The 18,074-nt window shown below is 52.3% G+C and overlaps 2 protein-coding genes across 3 annotated transcripts in view; both read left to right on the top strand.

Moving 5' to 3' along the window:
- Positions 1-1,817: 1,817 nt before the first annotated feature.
- Positions 1,818-5,258, top strand: NMB (neuromedin B). Its single transcript, XM_032391951.1, has 3 exons — positions 1,818-2,055; positions 2,699-2,871; positions 4,566-5,258. The coding sequence occupies exons 1-3, from the start codon at positions 1,899-1,901 to the stop codon at positions 4,629-4,631; spliced, it is 396 nt and encodes a 131-aa protein (XP_032247842.1). The 5' UTR covers positions 1,818-1,898; the 3' UTR covers positions 4,632-5,258.
- Positions 5,259-5,766: 508 nt separating this feature from the next.
- WDR73 (WD repeat domain 73) overlaps positions 5,767-18,074 on the top strand; it is a 33,074-nt gene continuing 20,766 nt past the window's right edge. Inside the window, exons 1-8 of one of the 2 annotated variants that reach the window (XR_004297854.1) lie at positions 5,767-5,834; positions 6,387-6,454; positions 6,780-6,868; positions 8,477-8,565; positions 9,240-9,304; positions 12,592-12,756; positions 13,066-13,425; positions 14,696-14,988. Coding sequence is in view for 1 of the 2 variants with exons in the window: in XM_032391930.1 (XP_032247821.1) it covers positions 5,794-5,834; positions 6,387-6,454; positions 6,780-6,868; positions 8,477-8,565; positions 9,240-9,304; positions 12,592-12,756; positions 13,066-13,425; positions 14,696-14,931 (1,113 nt within the window). In the remaining variant the exon portion in view is untranslated. Of the gene's footprint in view, positions 5,835-6,386; positions 6,455-6,779; positions 6,869-8,476; positions 8,566-9,239; positions 9,305-12,591; positions 12,757-13,065; positions 13,426-14,695; positions 16,385-18,074 lie in introns of those variants that run through there. The other variant, XM_032391930.1, reaches the window with a different exon arrangement.

Raw genomic sequence — 18,074 nt, forward strand, 5'->3', positions numbered from 1 at the left:
AAATGAACTGGTCAGAGCAGAACTCCCAGTCCCAGGGTCCCCTGCAGAAGTGAGGGCAAACTCTAAATTCAGTGCCTGCTCCCTTTCTCCCCTGAGAAATCTAAACCAACTTGATGTTTACACTTGTGATGATAAAATGGGAGTGGATGTGGTTTAGGGAAATAGCATTTGCCCTGCGTGACTTTGGAGGCCTGATAGAGTGGTCCAAACAGACCCGAAGTCTGATTCTAGTGTGACGTCTGGGCGAGTGACTCAACCTCTGAGCCTGTTTCCAGTTATAAAATGAGAGATAAACCTACCAAATAAGGTTCCTTCAAGCATTGAAGTGAAGCAGCACTCAATTAATGCCAGCTCCCGTGTGTTCCCACTAATTTCTGCGTCCGTGGGCCAGAGGAGAGGGAGGGGTCACAAAGGGAATGGTTATTATGGGAAGGTGATAAGAGCTATATCTGCACACCACGGCTGAGCAGTGACAAGAATGCAGAGAGGTGTAAATGCCAGGGTGGGGGATGGATGAGAAGCACGGAGACTGGGGAAAAATCCAGGGCCAGAAATGGAGTGTCCCTGTCCTGTGTGTCATGCTCCTGGGAACTCAGCATGACATCCAGCCTCTGCTGTATACTTCCCCTTTTAGAGTGGTGGTCCACAGAGCTAGCTGGCCTTGCTGAGCTAGATGCGTGCAAGGGCAATACCAAGTACCATTATCGAGCCAGACTGGGGAGTAGGTTCTGTCACAGCCGCCCTGTGCAGAGCCCAGAATCCCGGGTTGGTCTGCACCCCGCTCCATCATTCACTCCTTTGGCACTCGGTTTCTCCAGTGAGATGGTAAACTCCCTTGGGGGCAGGGAATGCTCTTTTGTCTCCCCTCCTCCTGTGCCTAGCATGGTGCTCCTGAACATTGGTGTTGAGTAAACATTTAAGCAAAAATAAATGTATTATTCTGGAGCACAGTGTTTTACTCATTAAGTGATGGCACTGACCCCAAAGTTCTTTCCAAGGCATGTGTGGACTTGGGAGGACGAGAGTGCTGGGTGTGAGAGGCCCGTCCTATAGGGCTGCTCCTTCCTGCCACAAAATAATTGTGCTAAAAAAATGTAAAATTATTACAAATAGAGCAACGTGGTTATTACTATTTCACAGTTGAAGAAAGTGAGGTTCAATGAGGTCACACAGTTTATATATGAATTCCTGGTCCGGTGCTCTTTCCATTTCCCTGACCGGGAGATCTGCCTCCTGCCCAAGTGCTAGGCCAGGCTCCCCCCAGTACAGCGTCCATTCTTGGGGTGGGGGGTGCTCACTATCTCACCATCCATCGCTCTGCATTGCCAGCCCCAGCACCTGCTGTGGTTTCTACACCACCTGGGGAGTGCTGGCCGTGAGAGGGCAGAGAGCAGGGTGAACACGGTCACACCCCTCAGAGGGAGGGCCCGGCAGGCATTTTACGGCTCGCCTAGTGCCTGGCACTTTGCTGGGCACTGTAGCGCCAGGCTCCGTCCGCCCCTGCCGCCCCGACACTTTTACCCTTGTAAAGAGAGGTTCCGAGGCGAAGTAACCACTCGTGGGCCTAAAGCCAGTGGGAGCGGCTAGGCGGCTGCCAGGGGAACGGGCTTTGCCCCGGGTCAGGGTCCTCCGCTGGACGCTGGTGCACATGGACGCCAACGCCCTGCGGAGGCGATGCCCCCGCGGGCGCAGAAGCTTAAGCGCTCAGCGCCCGGGGTCCTGCGGGGCGGGGCGTCCTGCGAGGGCGGGGCTGGGGCGGCTGCGAGCGCACCGGGGGCGGGCTTCTCGGAGCAGGCCCCGCCCCCCAGGGGCGAGGGTTTAAAAGGAGGGAAGGAGGCGGCCTCGGCTGCAGCGGCTGCAAAGCGCGCCAGGGGTGGAGGAGCGGCGAGGGTACAGCCATGACCCTGCGGGCGGGGGGCGCTCGGCTGCTCGGCGGACTCCTGCTCATCGCTCTGCTCGCTGCCGGCGCCGCGCCGCTCAGCTGGGATCCCCCAGAGCCCCGCAGCCGGGCCAGCAAGATCCGAGTGCACCCGCGGGGCAACCTCTGGGCCACCGGTAAGTCTTCGGGACCCGGGCAAGGGCCCCTCACCCTGCTCTGATCCCATTTTCCTTCTCAGGCCGCTCCTCAGCCACGGACACTCGTGTTCGCGTTGCTGAGGACCCTGGAACTCGTCTAATTTAATAGATGGGAAACTTGAGACCCAGACAGTCCCATGACTTGGCTACGATCACTCAGCCAGTTAAAGCAGAGCTGGGGTCGGATCCTACATCTGCCTGCCAGCCGGTGCCCCTTGCCTTAGGCAAGAGTCTACTGAATCTTCTTCTAACCTCTGGTGTGTCTTCTCTTTGCACCTCCACCTTCCAGACACCTCTTCATGCTCCACTTTCCTCCTTGCCCTCTCCTGTCCGTCCTGTAAGCACGCAGCACTACTGGCAGGCTTTCTCCCTGGCCGTGTGCCATCTACCCTCCTCCCAGCTGTGCCACCCTCTCCACCATCTCTAGCTGCTCAGGAAAAGCCCGGGTACAGGCTTTGCCGCCACCCAGGGTTATTTGTGTCTCCTTGGAGAAGAGGTGGAGGGAGACTGACCTCGGATCTTCCTGTCATGAGAACTGAAAGTTGGGAGAGATGGGGAACTTTCCCACCGGGATAGGATCCTCGCTCCCCAACTTCCTCGTGCCTTGGCACCTCCTTTCTAGGTCACTTCATGGGCAAGAAGAGTCTGGAAACCCCCAGCCCATTCCTCTTGGGGACAGCTCCCCACATCTCTCTGAGGGACCAGAGACTGCAGCTGAGTCATGATGTGCCCAGGATCCTCCTGCTCAAGAAAGTTCTGGGCATGAGCCTTAGCGGCCCAGCACCTCACCCCCAGGTGAGCCAAGCTCCTACCTCAGGCCAAGGAGAGGCCCAGCCAGGGCTGCCGCTGGTTCCAGCATTGGGCATCGGGTGTGACAGCCCCTTGCCCGCGAGGTGTGATGGGCCCCAGAAAGCCAGGGATTCCAGGCTCTCCTTGTGATCCAGAGTCAAAGGGAGAAGACTTCAAAGAAAGGTAACTGACCTTCCCAGCAAACCTCACAGAGCAAGAAGTAGGAAAGAAGTTCCCCCTCACCTAGTTCCCAGTCTGAAGTCACAGCCCAGGATTAATTAGCCAGCCCCTTGCAGCAGGACCTCCCCGCCACACACAGACTTGCCCCACCCCAGCGGTCCGCCTTTGCTGCGCCTCATTTGTACTTGTGGTTACAGTTGGGACCCTGAGGCCCAGAAAGGAGAAGAGTCAGCATCCAAGACGGAGTCCAGACCTTGGTCAACCCGACCAGTGCTCTTCCCCGTCGTTCATCTGCCTCCGTGACCCTCAGTGCAGGGTTTCTCAACCTCAGTACTCCTGACATTCTGGGCTGGATAATTCTTTGTTGTGGGGGCTTCCCTGCGCATTGGAGGAAGTTTAGTAGTATCCCTTGTCTCTACTCACTGGAGCATCCTCCTCCCCCCACCCCATTTGTGACAACCACAAAAAAATGCCTCCAGACATTGCCAGAGCTCTTGTGAGGGGAAAGGGGCAGGAGCCTAAATTACCCCTGGTTGTAAACCACTGACCCCAAAGCTAGAGCCAAGCCAGCTTTAGTCTCTACCCTGGCAGGAGGGCAGCTCCTCCATTCCCTGCTCCTGGTGCTGTCCCCGGCCCACACCACCTTCCCTTGTACTTTGTTACGATGCCCAGAAGGCAGCGTAGTGTGGTAGAATGTGGGTTCCCGTGACAGCGAGCTAGGCTCATAACCCAGCTATTTTGTAGCCGTGTGACCTTAAAGGCCTCATCTTCCTCATTTATAAAATGGGGATGATAGCAGATAGCACCCATCTTGTATTAAATGGGACCATTTGTGTCATGAGCTCAGCGTGATGCCTGGCACATAGAAAGCACTTAGTAAACAGAAGCTCTTACCAGTCTGTGAGCCCCCTGGGAGCACCTGTCACAGACTCACCTTCATATCCTCCACTGTGCCTAGCATATAATGCTACATTTTGAAAGAACGGAGGGGCATTTCCTAGAGAAGGTCCAACTCCATCCCCAGTCAACCTCCCTGGCACTCCTCATGCACAGAACCCCCAGCCCCTGGGGACCTCAGATATAAGGGCCAGCAGCTTGGGCTGGCTGAGTCTGAAGGGAGATGATGTCACCTCTGGGGCTGTCAGTCTCGAAGGCCTCAAGCATGCAGACCAACTAGCGAACCTCCCAGGAAGCAGTACCTAGCACTGGGGGATGGGGCTTCAGAAGGGAGGTCTGGGGCAGAGCTGGGGGCGGGGAGTGAAAACACTGACGCTGGCCCAGGGCCAGGCACATAACGTGGACTTTACTTCCATGATCTCCTTGACTGTCACAAGCACTCTGAGAAAACCACTGCCCCGACCCCTTCCAGGCCTCCTTCAGGGGGAAAGGTGCCAGGGGGGCCTGCCTGAGCGGAGAGCCTGCCCCTGCCTACCTCTGTGGGTGCCTCACACATAGGAATGGCAGGACGCCCCTGTCAGGTGCCCGCTCTGCCCAGGTCAATTCTGTGTGTTCCCGTTCAGTACAGGAGGCCGCTGGTGCAGATGCTGCAGAGGGATGCCCCTAATGAGGAGGAGACGCCGCCGTGACTTAGACTGTGCCCACCCAGGGAAGGTGCTGAGCGGGACCCTGGCGGTGGCCCCATCTGCATGTAAATAAACCCTGGGCTCAAATATCTGTTACTCCATTACTGTGATTTCTGGTTGTGTCGCCAGGAATATTGCCCATGCAGACACAAATTATGTCCCTGCTGTATTTCTTGCTTCCGTGTTGAAGTTGTGAATAAAACCCTGCTCTTTATGTAGGATGTCTGGGCCTCTCCTTCCAGCCACATTTGAGGGCACGGGAGGGAAAGGGGGCTGGAGGACAGCATGTTCAGTGAGACAGTGCTGGCTCGAAAGAACCAAGAAAACTTCATGACACCAGCCTACTCGGGACTCCTATTCAGTCGCTCACTCAGCAAGCAGGTACTCAGTGCCTGTTGTATCCACCAGGTCTTGGGCCAGGTGCTGGGCTCTTACTCTTCACCTCCGCTACCTTCTGGTACGGGCAAGTCTCTCATGTTTCCTCGCCTGGACGAGGGAGCTGCCTCCACTACAAGATGGGGTTTTGCTGACCCCATTCCATTTCATCCCCATGCCAGGCTTTGAGGGGAGTGCCCAGGGCATACAAGGGAGTGAGCCGAGCTAGGGTCCAGACATCGCTGTCTGCTTACTCTCTTCTCTGGCCATGAGTAGGGTTGCCAGATTTAGCAAATAAAAATACAGGACACTCAGTTAAATTCTCATTTCATATAAACAATGAATAACATTTTCGTATGAGATGTCCTAAGCATTGCATGGACATACTTACACAAAAAAATTATTCATTAGTTTATCTAAAATTCGAATTTAACCGAGCATCCTGTATTTTATCTGGGCTTGACCCTCTGATCTGCAAATATTCGGTCGTGAAACGGGCAGGTATTTGGTCCCCGAGGCCCCGCTCGAAACTGACATCCTGGGAACCCCTGATCTTACGTCATTTTCCCCCCGAGCTTTTGCCAGAAGGATCCCGGACCCAGCCCGGTGAGGGCACTGCGCGCTGGTGGAGGCGCTCAGGCTCCTCTCTGCCCCGCCCCCTGGAGTGGGACCACGCCTCCCAGCCGGAGCCGGCCGCGCCCACTCCTCGCGAGAGGGCCGCGCCTGCCGAGGAAGGTCCTCAGAGGCGGAAGTGGGGCGGCGGAAGTGGGGTACCGGAAGCGGCGTTGCCATGGACCCCGCGGAGGACTGGCTGGTGGAATCCTTGCGCTTGTAAATCCTGTGGGCCTGGGCCCTGGGCCCTGGGCCTGGAGGTGGCGGGGCGGGCCGACTGGTGCGGGGTGGGGCGCCCAGGGAGCCCCGGTGTGGGCTGGGCCGGCCTGGCCGTGGGGCGGGGCCGACACCGAGCACTCCGCCTGGAAGTGGGCTCCGGCGTCTGGGAAGCGGCACCTCCCCGTGGGCGCAGCGTGTGCGGTGCCAGTTAAGAGCCGTGGTCGTGGAGGATAATAATCACCCAGGTGACCCGTTATTTTGCGCCAGCCTGAGTGAAGCCCGGAGCACATTATCTCAGTGATTCCTCACATCAGCCTTGGGGAGCCCAGGTGCTCTGGGAGTTCCATTTTACAGATGGGGACCGAGGCTCAGGGATAACTGTGACCGGCCTGGTCCCAGTCACACGGGGGCTGAAATGTGCAGCAAGACCTGCTCCCAGGTCTGCTTTGCTCCAGAGCCTGGGCCCCCACCCACCGAACCGTGCTGCCGTCTCAGAGTTTTAACAGATGTAGAGTGCTGTGCACCGTGTGACATTGTGTCTTTATCATGCAGGTACCAAGATTTCCATGCATTCGATCTTTCGGGAGCCACTCGAGTCCTTGAATGGATTGGTGACAAAGGTGATCTTGCCCTGCCTGGCCCTGAAGGAGATGGACTCTTACTCCTCAGGCTGGACCTCTTATTGCTAGCTCAGCCGGGAGGGACCCAGCCCACACTTCTGGGAGTCTGAGGCCTCCTCTTGGTCTCGTAGCAATTTCAGCCCCGTCAGCACTTAACATTCCTCTTAGTAAGATCTGGATCCCTTCCATTCCCCAATACAAGGCTGCATACCAATGGTGGATGAATTTATCTTTGTTTCGGAGGTTTTGGTGAAATTTCTAGACCCAGCCATGGTCCAGGATCTTTCTAGCAGTTTGTCACAGCTACTTCTGCTCCTTTTTCCAGGAGTCTTCGTTGCTGGCTATGAAAGCCTGAAAAAAAATGAGATTCTTCATCTGATACTACCTCTCAGACTTTCTGTAAAAGAAAACCAGGTAACGTGAAATACAAATGCTGAATATACATGTCTACTTTTTATTCATTTATTAAACCTTTAGAGAGTTCCTCTGTCTACTAGGTATTGTCCTGGATACTAGTCAGAGAGAGGGACAAGCACTGGTCCCGCCCTGCTTGTCCCACGGGGAGGCAGGGATGCACAGAGGTAAGTGCTGCAGGATGTCTGAGGTTTACAGAGGGCTCCTAGAGGAAGAGGTCAATTTTACTTTATCAAAAATAGATTTAGGGAGCCATTAGAGTGTAGAGGGTGGTTGAAGCCCTTAGAATGATTAAGATCACCTAGGATGACAGTGTCGTGTATAAGGAGTAAAAGCAGACAATGTCTAAAGACCAAACCTTAGGGAATACATTTCAGAAATAGTTAAAGGAAGATGAACCCACAACAGATACTAAGAAGGAATAGTCTTTGAAGTAGGAGTCTCAGAAAAGGGCAGTGTTGGGGCGCCTGGGTGGCTCAGTCGTTAAGCGTCTGCCTTCGGCTCAGGTCATGATCCCAGGGTCCTGGGATGGAGCCCCACATCGGGCTCCCTGCTCAGCAGGGAGCCTGCTTCTCCCTCCCCCACTCCCCCTGCTTGTGTTCCCTCTCTCGCTGTGTCTCTCTCTGTCAAATGAAGAAATAAAATCATTAAAAAAAAAAAAAAAAGGGCAGTGTTTCAGAAGCCAAGAGAAGAGAATGTGTGAAGAAGAAAACAGTGGGTAGCTGTGTGATGTTGCTATAAAATCACTCAATCTCATCTGAAGACAGCCTGGCCTTTGTTGCCCCGGGGGGGATTTCCTGCCTAGTGCTCTTGATCTCCCCGATCCCCACCACTCAGGCTTGAGCCAGGAGCTCACTCACCCAGACTGAGCCTTGAGGAGACACCTTATTTACCTCTTACCTCATGCCTGGCTTTTCCTCTTTTTTCTTATGGCTACCTTCTTTCCCTCTGCTTCCAGTCCCTCATATGGAGAGAGTAGAGTCTAGTGGCTGAGAGCATGAACTTTGGTTAGACAGACTTGGGTTCAGATCCACAACATAATCCCTGTGTGACCTTAGAAAAGTTGCTTAAGTTCTCCGTGCCTTTGTTTTGTCATTTTAGAATAGGGGTCATTATAGTACCTACATGACAGGGTAGTTGTAAGAAATCAATGTGATAAAGTAGATAAAGCACTGAACACAGTGCCTGACACAGTGAACACTGGATAATTGGTGGTGGTGGTTACATTTTTATTGCTAGAAGGACCCACCTGACTTCCAGTGGGAGGTGCGGGAGGAATGGGGACAGGGTAGTTGACTGATACGTTCCAGCTGTCTTGGATGAAGCTATGAAGCTTCGGTGACTCCTCTAAGAAGGCCTGGAGTATAACACTTGTGCTGTCATGAAAGGGCCCGGGGAAAGGTTGGGAGAAGGGTTTTGGATGTGCAGGAAGGAAGGGAAGCTGTGTAGGCAGCTGAGACCAACATTTACAGGTGGCAGCACCCTGAGGCCTGGCAGGGGGAGCATCTTTTGTCAGCAGGGGGCTTCCTGCTGGCGTCTGACCTAGAGCTCATCGACGTGTTCCTTTGGAAAGCAGACTCTCTGATGGGCCACCCCTTTGTATTTTAGGGCTTATGCCCAGAAAGAGATTTCAAGGTGTGCCACGGAGGATTTTCAGACACGTCTGTCTTTGATCTGAAGCACGTGCCGGACACCAGGTATGGTCAGCTCTGTGACCCAGACCTTCCATTCAGGATGGAGTGGCTGGAGCTGTCAGGGGTATCCTCCCTCTTTAGCACCACCTCTACCCCTACCCCCTCAGCACACAAGCACACACACACCCAGATTTGGAATATTAAAAAAAACCCTCATTGTTTGGTAACTTGATGGTCCCACACAGGCCACAGACCTTTGAACTAATGTAATCCCCAGATCGCCGGAGTTGTTCCAGGGAATAGAGAGTACAAGGATGCCCTTAGTTTCTCAAAGCACTGGTGGTGGGTAGTTGGGACTAATCGCCCTGTTGGCAGAGGCTGAGAGTCTCCGGGTTAGGGTTGTGTGTCCAGGCTCCATGCTGGTGTCCCCTCTCGGATACATCATGCCCTGTGGAAGCCTGGGCTCAGTCCCGTGACCCTCCATGAGCTCTGGGTCTGTCCCTCAAATTTAAATCCCGTGACCCTCCATGAGCTCTGGGTCAGAATTCCAGGAGTGAGCCTGCTCCTCATCTGTGAAATGAGGATGGCTGGTCTTGATGATCTCTTCCTGCAGCAAGCTTTCCTGGTATGAGGAGTGTAGGGGTCCCAAGCTGAGTGGGCTGGGAAGGGAAAAGGCTGGGGGGTATGTGGGTGAGCTCCCCACTCGCTGGACTGATCCTTCTGTCTGTTATGAATAGGTTGCTGGTAACCACTGGTCTTCCGGGTTCTTACCTGCATGTGTGGCAGGTCACAGAGGACAGTGGTGAGTGAATTTGACTTGGTGGGGCTGGGTTGTGGGAAAGCCTGATACCCATACACCCCTACCCCCTAATCTAAGCCAGGTAAGAAATAGTCACAGAGCCAGGTGGGAATTAAAATGTAGTGTCTACTTTAACATGGGTAAAAATGAGTTAGCGACCACAGCGTGGCGTACATCTCCCAGATGGAACTTCCTGCAACTTGCTTCCGGAATTCAGTTCACCTGCCCAGTCATGGGCAGAGCACCTGGCGTACCCCGTGCCTCTCCCCCAGGCCGGGGCAGAGGCAAGGAGGTCACCTCGCCTTGTAGGCATGCTCGTCTCGGGGATGGAAAATAATGAGGGAGCAAGAGGCTCAGCCTACCAGTCTCCCTCTTCGTGAAGTCAGTCTACCCCCTAACAGGGGAACGGGAAAAGGAGCCGCAAGTGTTATCCTGTTCCCTTCGGGAGGGAAGGGGAGTTCGTTCATGCGGAATAGCCTTCCCTCCAGCAGTAGGTTTGCGGGTTTCCCTGCCAGGCAGGCACCAAGAGCGGCGGCCCTGATTCAGCCCCTTCCATCCCTGCTTCTGTTAGAGCACTGTTGGCCAGAATGGAAGTGTGCCTCAGAGGCACAGGCCGCCGCTTTTGGAACTGCCCCTTGGCTTTATTGAAAGATGGTTGCTTAACCATAGATACAAGGATTTCTTTCTGGACTCTGAGTTCTGTTCCATTGGTCTTCATGTCTGTCCTTATGCCAGTAACTTGTAGTTTTTTATCTTTGCCTAAAGGTAGGCCATGTGGGACAGCAGTTGCTTAAAGATGAGAGGGAGCAGAGTGTCACTAACCATGTGGAGGCGCCCGGAGCTGCCTTTTATCCAGACGGTGTCTGGAGTACCATACTCTAGCCCCAGGCCCAGGGGACCTAATGGCCCAAGGGGGCTTGCTCTGACGCTCCTATGAGAGTAGCAAATCAGATAAAGAGTTCTCTTTCCCTAGATAATAGTGCAGAATATTCCAGAGCCTGGGGAAGGTTGACCAGCTGTTTTCCTAGAAGCTGAAAAAGCGTAGTGTTATCTAAGGTGAATTTTCCAAAGTCCAGGTGTTGACCCACAGCTTTGATGTCTCAAAAACCTGATTTGTTAGCACATCCTAAATGAATCTGTTCATAGAGGCAGACGCACTCACCAGACTCCCAAGACTGCTCTAAACCAGAATGCAGTTTTATTAGTTCATAAATAAAAAAGTGTCCCTGAAATTGGACATTCCAGGTCCTTATTCTTTGTCTATGGAAAACCTGACCTCCTCAAAGACTGCGTGATAAACAAAACCATAGCAAGAAGAATCAGCTCAGAGGTTTCCAAGTTGTGTTTTCGTAAGCGGTCTTCGGCACAAAGTATAGAACTTGGGAAGGCATTGCCGCCCAGGCCTTGGTGCCATCCGGGCCCTGGAGCAGCATCTGAGGCCTTTTCTCTCATAACTGCGGCTGTGGAAACCTTTGAGTTGGATGAATACACATCTAAAGGTCTCAGCTGAATGTCACCTGCTGTATCCACTTTGAAGTTCAGTGTTCAGTCTGGTATGGCTCCCTCCGCCCTGGACAGGCCCCAGTGTTTTCTTTGCCTGCATGGCTGGACAGCCCCCTCTCCTGGACACCACCATCCTTTAGATGTGTTAATACATTTGCTCACTATTGGAGGTGTGGGCACCATTCTGACTCCTTAGGGAGTGTGCATACCTCTGCTCTGACCTGTTCTGTGTTGGGTGAATCCTCAGACACAACCTTCTTTCATGGCCAAGTTCTTAGAGGTGTCTCACTGTGTCTTTTGCTTTGATTTCCTAGTCGTTTCTCTTCTCCGTTTGGGGCTGGTTTACTAAATGTGGTATGGATTCCCCGGAGGAGGGCGTTTTACCACGGACCAGAGAGAGGAGGAGGAGGAAAGCTGCATTTCTTTCTGATTATAATTACAGAGCAACTCTCCAGTCAGGAGGCTCTGAAATTTTCCACCGCGTCTTTGAAATAGGTCTTTGAAGGCTTTCCCTTGGCCTCTTCCTTTCCCCCATCAGAGGACAGATCATATCTGAGGACCATCCCCTGGCTCAGAGCGGTAGGTCCTGGGGAATCTGTCCCAGGTCCCTCAGAGTGTGTGGAAAGGGAAGAGGGAGCTGCTCACGTGTGGCCCAGGAGAGGCAGGTGCGCTGTGCCGGGGTGGGTTTGAATCACAGCCTCGTCGGCGCTCCCCAGAGACAAACTCTGGTCCCGGGGCTCAGCTGCCCTGTCTGCTCCAAACCTCCGCAGCCTGTGTGGAAGGAGTGATTGAGTTCAGCAAGTCCAGATCAAGGGTACTGGGAGCCTGTGGGCCTTTGCAGCAACACCCAAGGGCCTTCTGCGTTCTAGCCCAGCCCAGACACGTGCCCTGTGCCCTCCTCGGATGGGAACAGTCTCAAGGGGGCTCGCTGCCTTGTGCTTGCTTGCCAAGCCATGTTAGTATTCCTTCTCATCCATTCCTTCCTCAGTCTGACTTTCTCCTGTGCTTTAGAGTCAAAAAAATAGTTAGATGTCCATTTTCTTCAGAGAATGTGGTGACCAAATAATGAGCCTCTCTTGGAGCAAGAAAATATAAAATGGAAATATGTATCTCCCATTAAGTAGTTTGTACAGCAAACGGCTCTAAACGGTTGCCACTAAGAGAAGCCTCCAATGTAGAACGCAGAGGCGAGAACCAAGCAGGCTGAGCAGACACACTGAAACTGGATCCAGCTTGAGGTCAGGCGTGTCCTTCCTCCGTTCGGTGCAACAACGATGTGGACCCTCCTGCCCGGTTTCCATTTGGAGACATGGGTATTGTGACCTTTACCGGCTAGGCATCCGCAGGTTGGTTGAGGTCATGGAACATGTGCTTGAAGAAATACCATTAGTTCATGAACTCTGTACTTGTTATTTTCACTTAAGGTGTAAGTGACATCTTAAGTGTGTTCTTCGCTTTTTTCTATCTTTATTTGTTCTTTGCGAAACTATAAAAAGCCAGAATGCTTTTGGGGTTTTGAGATGGTTCCTGTGATTCATTATCTCCTGTTTGCAAAACTGTTTGTAAGACAAATTATAAAGGAATTAAAGTGCTTCTGACAGTTTCAGAAACGTGAATGTAATCCAGGGCATTCATGTCTCACGTACTCTCTTGCCAGCTGTCGGCCCCCTTTCCTCCTTGACCTTCTACATGTACAGGGGAAGACTGCGGGCTGGCCTTCACCTTGTAATGTGTCAGGCCTTCATCAGCATCCCGGATTTTAGCCTCTTGTGCCTTCCTTCCCCCAGATGTCATTCAAGCCGTCAGCACCATTGCTGTGCAGGAGGAGGAGGGCAGTCTCTGGCCCAGGGTGGCCATCTTCTCTTCGATGGCACCCGGAGTCCTCCACGGGGTGAGGCTCAGCAGTCTGAAGGTCGTGGATCTGGAATCCCAGAAGACCACATACACCTCAGGTACACTCAGCCGTTCACCCCTTGCCCGGCGTCTCCTGCTCACTCCCATCCTCCTCAGCTGTGTGAAGAACTGAGCTCAGCCGTGCGGGCCAGGTGCTGGGGAAACCAGATGCATGCGAGGCAGGCCCTAGCCTCAAGGGGCCCCCGTGCTGGGGCTGGAAGAGGCAGTCCCGGGACCAGCAGCGTCCCCGCTGGGTGGAGCGTGGCAAGGTGCCCGGTGTTGGTGGGAAGCTTCCAGAGGAAGGGGTATGTGACCGGCCAGACTCCTGTGACTCCAGCAGCTTTTCTCTGTCACCCTCTGTCTTCCAGGGGTCAGTGACAGTGAGGAGCTAAGTAGCCTGCAGGTCCTGGATGCAGACACCTTTGCCTACTGCTGCTCCTCAGGCCGGCTGGGGCTTGTCGACATCCGCCGGAAGTGGGCGCCATCAGAGAATGTCAGCCCCAGCCCTGGGGCTGCTGGAGGGAGGTGGTGTGCTGAAGTTGGGGGCGGGGGCCCTGGGCCCAGCATTGCCAGCCTTGGCTCAGACGGGCAGCTCTGTCTTCTTGATCCCCGGAATCTCTGCCATCCTGTGAGTTCCGTCCAGTGCTCAGTGTCTGCACCCAGCCCCGACCCAGAGCTGCTGCGAGTGACCTGGGCGCCAGGCCTGGACAGCTGCTTGGCCATTTCAGGTACTGCTGAGCAGTATTTTGTGTCTGTCACTTGAGCTCCGTCTCCCAGGGGACCGTACAGTGCTCAGGAGGGAGCCTGCAGCCCCGTAATAAATCTGGCCCCAGAAGTGGAAGTCCCTCCCAGAGAAGCCCCAGATAACCCTCCAGGTTCTTCCATGGCAGGCCCTTCCCCGTTGTAGCTACTGAAGTTTGCCATTGGTAGCAGGCCTTTCCTACCTGAGGTTGGGCGGGAGGAGTGCAGATAGCGAGGCACTAGGATGGTCTCGGGGCTGTACCAGGAGGAGGTGAGAGGGTCACAGAAGTGCTTCTTGGTCTGCTTGCTTTCCGAATTCTAGCAAGCTGCTAGGTCAGCAGGCTCCTGGGTCTGGCCCGGCAGTTTCTAGCTGACTGAGGGTATCTAATAATGAGGGTATCTAAAAGTCAGTGGGAAGGACCCATGGAAGGGGAGAGGTTGAAAGAATAGTCAAGAGAGTAAGAAAAGATCATTGATAATGGCAGGATCCAAAAAGAGCAGAAGAAAAGAACCAAGCTTGGTGGAGGAATTGTCTCTGTGGTAGCAAGAAGACAGCAGGACGGAGTGCGTGTGGGTGTAGCTAGGTGGTGGGGGGACATGCAGCTGCTCCTCCGTAAAGGCTTCTGTTTCCCCCATCAAGCAGGAGGCAAGGCCATCTGACGACAGGGATCCAGATGCGGAGGGATTAGAATTTGAGGCAAGTGGAAGAGGTTTGAAAGAGTCTCTTAAGCCTCGGTTTCCTGGGGGAAATAATAGTACCTATTTCACACAGTTGTGAGGATTAAAAGAACGCATGTCCAGGGTCGGCCTCGGGCCTGGCACATACCAGATGAACAGCAGAAGTGCACCGTCACCTGCCCTGTGGCGTCGTCAGCTGCCGACAGCGAGCGCGGAGCTCATGTGCCCTTCAGCTGGCCTTAAGCATCTTTTTCAAGTAATCGCCACCCAATGTGGGGCTCAAATTCATGACCCCAAGATCAAGAGTCAGATGCTCTACGGACTGAGCCCGCCAGGTGCCCCTGGCCTTAAGCATCTTGTTATTATTTGATTTCTCATTCTATAACCTGTTTTGGTGCCAGCGAGCAAACTATAAAAATTACTTTAGGGACGCCTGGCTGGCTCAGTCGGAGTGTGGACTCTTGATCTCAGGGTCATGAGTTCAAGTCCCATGTTTGGGCATAGAGATAACTTAAAAAACAAACAAACAATAAAAATTACTTTCCAGTGTCAATCTTCTCTTTTCTCATTTCTCCTTAGGTTTTGATGGGACAGTCCAGGTCTATGATGCCACATCTTGGGATGGAGTGGGGAGCCAAGTAGAACCTGTCTTCACCCACAGAGGTCACATCTTCCTGGAGGGCAGCCAGATGGACACTGCCCCACTGGTCACCACCCACACCTGGCACCCCCACAAACCGCGGACCCTCCTGTCGGCAGCAAGCGACGCCTCTCTGCACGTGTGGGACTGGGTGGACCTCCGCGCGGCCTGCTGACTCCAGCGGCCTCCTGCCCAGGCCTCGGCGAAGAGGAGGAGCTGCTGTAGGACCCAGGTATCCACTTAGGCCCCTGTTACCAGCCAGGTGGCCTTGGGCAGGTCAGCCAGCTTCTGCCCCCAGGTTCTTTCTTTGTAAAATGAGCATAATAAGAGCTACCTCTCTGGGTTGTTGGGAAAGTTAGAAGGGCTGGATTAAAAAACAGGATGCATAGCACAATAAATATTTGGTAGCCCCTGTTAGATCCGGGAGCCCCATCTCCCCCCAAGTGTAGAATGACAGTGTTTTATTCCTGTCTGTATTCACATCAGAGTGAAAAAAAAACAACAAATGTTGTAAACGCGTTTTGTGAACTTTTTTACAGAACTCGAAATGTACAAGGGCCAGTAAACATGAAAAAAGTTGACCCCAGTAGCAATGAAGGAAATAACAATTAAAACAAGATTATGCCCTTTTTTTATCTACCAAGTTGCCAAATTTAAAACATTAATGCTTTGGACAGCTGATGAAGGTGGCCTGATGACCCAGTTCAGGAGGCACAAAAGCAGCAGTGTGGTTCCTGCCCCCAGCGGTACATGGGTGGGACCGGTGTTCGGTCGAACCATAACTTGTACATCCAATCTCCTTTTAAATGGCACTGAAAATGTTCTAATCTTGCGCTCTTACAAATAGTGTGAACAACGTTTGTATCCATGAACAAAAGCCTGTAGGATAAATTTCTAAAATTAAAATTGCTAAGGCAGAGGATCCATGCATTTTTAGGTTCTATAAATACGGCCAGTGAGCCTTCCCCGGAGACTGTGCCCTTTGTGATGGCAGCAGGGATGGGTCTGCCTGTCTTTCTTTCCTCACCAGCCAAGTCTCCCTAGTGGCTTTTTGGCCTTTGCCAGTCTGATAAGTGAAAAATCATGACTTGTAGTTTTCTACTTGTAGTTTTTTACTTCTTGGATGTGTGAAATTGAGACTCCTCACGTATTTAAACATTTGGGGGCAAGTATTTCTCAAGACGAGAATAGCTGGGGTGGGGAGATAGGCATTCTCACCAGTTCCACCTGCCGCAGAGATTAGACGGCCCCTCTCTCGGGTGGTTCGTCCTGGGACACAACACCTGCGCTGGGGTGGTGCTTTCCCACACCTGCCCCTGTCCTCCCAGGGGAGTAGACCCAACGGACATCTCTTTTTGGTGGCCCATAGCAAATATTAAAGTGTACCTGCATTCCTGTTACATAGAATTTCTCACTGGCACACTTGTTAAGGAATTTTCAGCAAGTTTGCTTTTGAAATTATTTGATGACTTGTCAGTTTGGGCTCTGAGTTCAGAGCCCAAATAAATAATTTTATTGAGATATAATTCACATACCATACAACTCACCCATTGAAAGTGTACGATTTGGTGGTTTGGGTATGTTATTAATTTTTAAGGATTGTGATTAAAATATATGTAACAATTTGCCAGTCTTTTTCATTTTTAAATGTACAATTCCGTAGAATTAAGTGCATTCACAGTGTTGCACAACCATCACCACTTCTAGTTCCAAAACTTTTTTGTTCCCCAAACAAACTCAGTGACCACCATGGGCTCTGGCTTGCTGGCCGTCAGTGGGCACACTTGTATCCATCAGCTCGGGCCGCCCTAACAGAACACCACAGACTGAGGGCTCACACAGCAGAAACTTCGCTGCTCACAGTCCTGGAGGCTGGAAGTCCAAGACCCAGGTGCCAGCACGTTTCCTTCGGAAGCCTCTTCAGGTGGCTTATAGGGCCACCATCTCTGTGTGCTCACGGCCGCTCTGCATCCCTGCAGAGAGCGCTCTGGTCTCTGTTCCCCTTACAAGGACACCAGTCCTTTCGGATTAGTGCCCCACCCTCATGACCTCATTTAACCTTACTTACTTTTTAAAGGCCTTATCTCCAAATACTGTCACGTGGGGGGTTAGGGTTTCAACATAAGAATTTGGGGCGGGGGCACAAGTCAATTCATAGCACTTAGGAAGTTAGAAAAACCTGAGAAATTTTCAAATGAAATGTTTTTTTTTATTCAACAGTGAAGTTGAGGGAGTGTTATATATTGGAGAAGTTTAGAAAGTTAGAAAAACCTGAGAAATTTTCAAATGAAATGTTTTTTTTTATTTAACAGTGAAGTTGAGGGAGTGTTATATATTGGAGAAGTTTAATTTAAAATAATTCAGTTTCAAGATGTGATCATTTTTACCATTTTTCTAAAGCCTTTTTTCTATCCTTTCCCCCCACCCCCCGCTCCCCCGTGAGAGCTGATCCTGTAGAGCTCTTCTCAGCTGTTAGTGACATCACACTGACTGCTGAAATCGGCCATGATGGAAATACTTACCCACAGAAACTGGCAAATACTACAGCATACCGCTGGCTAAGCTCTATTATTTCACCAAATAAAAGCAGAAATGAGTCATTTAGAAAATAGTAGAATTGATGCATGCATCCAAAAGCTGCTGAAAAATAGTGATAAAATGCCTATCAGTCAGTCAAGGCCCAGCTAGAAAGACTGAACCCACACCGAGTAATTCAGCTACAGGAATTCAGTTATGAGGCATCTGAAAGAGGATGCAGGGGAAGGTGGGGCCCATGAGAGAAGAGCAAAGCAGGAAGTTAGCCAGAGGGACAAAGGGGTGGGGTGTGGGTGTGACCAGAGGTGAACACTGGGGCCTCCCAGTGGGAAGGGGAGCATGGCAATCCTGCTGGCTGGGGCTGGGACCTTGGAGCCGGAGCTGGGACTGCAGAGGAGACAGCCGAAGACTGCAGAAAGTACAGAGACGGGAGAGGTCCCCTGGTTCCTCTCCCTCGGCCCTCCCATAGCCTGCCTGCGCCACGGACCAGCTGTGACGGGAGCTCGCCCGCAGGGTAGCCTGCCCCTGCAGCACAGAGCAGGGGGGATGGAACCGGACGGATCTGAGGACAAACAGATGACTGGCACCACATCTAAACCTCTACGAATTAAGCAAGAAAAAGGAAAAAAAAAAAATTATAAGAGAACAATGTAAAATTCTATGTTAATTTGAAAAGCTCAAGATACAGTTAATTTTCTTAAAAACTGATATTTGTAAACTACTTTTTAGTAGAAAATCTGAATTCTCCAATACTCAAGAAAGAAAAATTTGGAGAGGCGCCTG

The sequence above is a fragment of the Phoca vitulina genome, unplaced genomic scaffold (genome assembly GCF_004348235.1).
Source record: "Phoca vitulina isolate PV1807 unplaced genomic scaffold, GSC_HSeal_1.0 scaffold65, whole genome shotgun sequence".
NCBI classification, from domain to species: Eukaryota; Metazoa; Chordata; class Mammalia; order Carnivora; family Phocidae; genus Phoca; species Phoca vitulina.

Excerpts from the sequence above, each read along its gene's own strand:
- NMB (XM_032391951.1), top strand. The coding sequence starts at position 1,899 with ATGACCCTGCGGGCGGGGGGCGCTCGGCTGCTCGGCGGACTCCTGCTC. Across the intron at positions 2,056-2,698 it reads GGGCAACCTCTGGGCCACCG|GTCACTTCATGGGCAAGAAG; the intron begins GTAAGTCTTCGG and ends CCTCCTTTCTAG. Across the intron at positions 2,872-4,565 it reads GCCCAGCACCTCACCCCCAG|TACAGGAGGCCGCTGGTGCA; the intron begins GTGAGCCAAGCT and ends GTTCCCGTTCAG.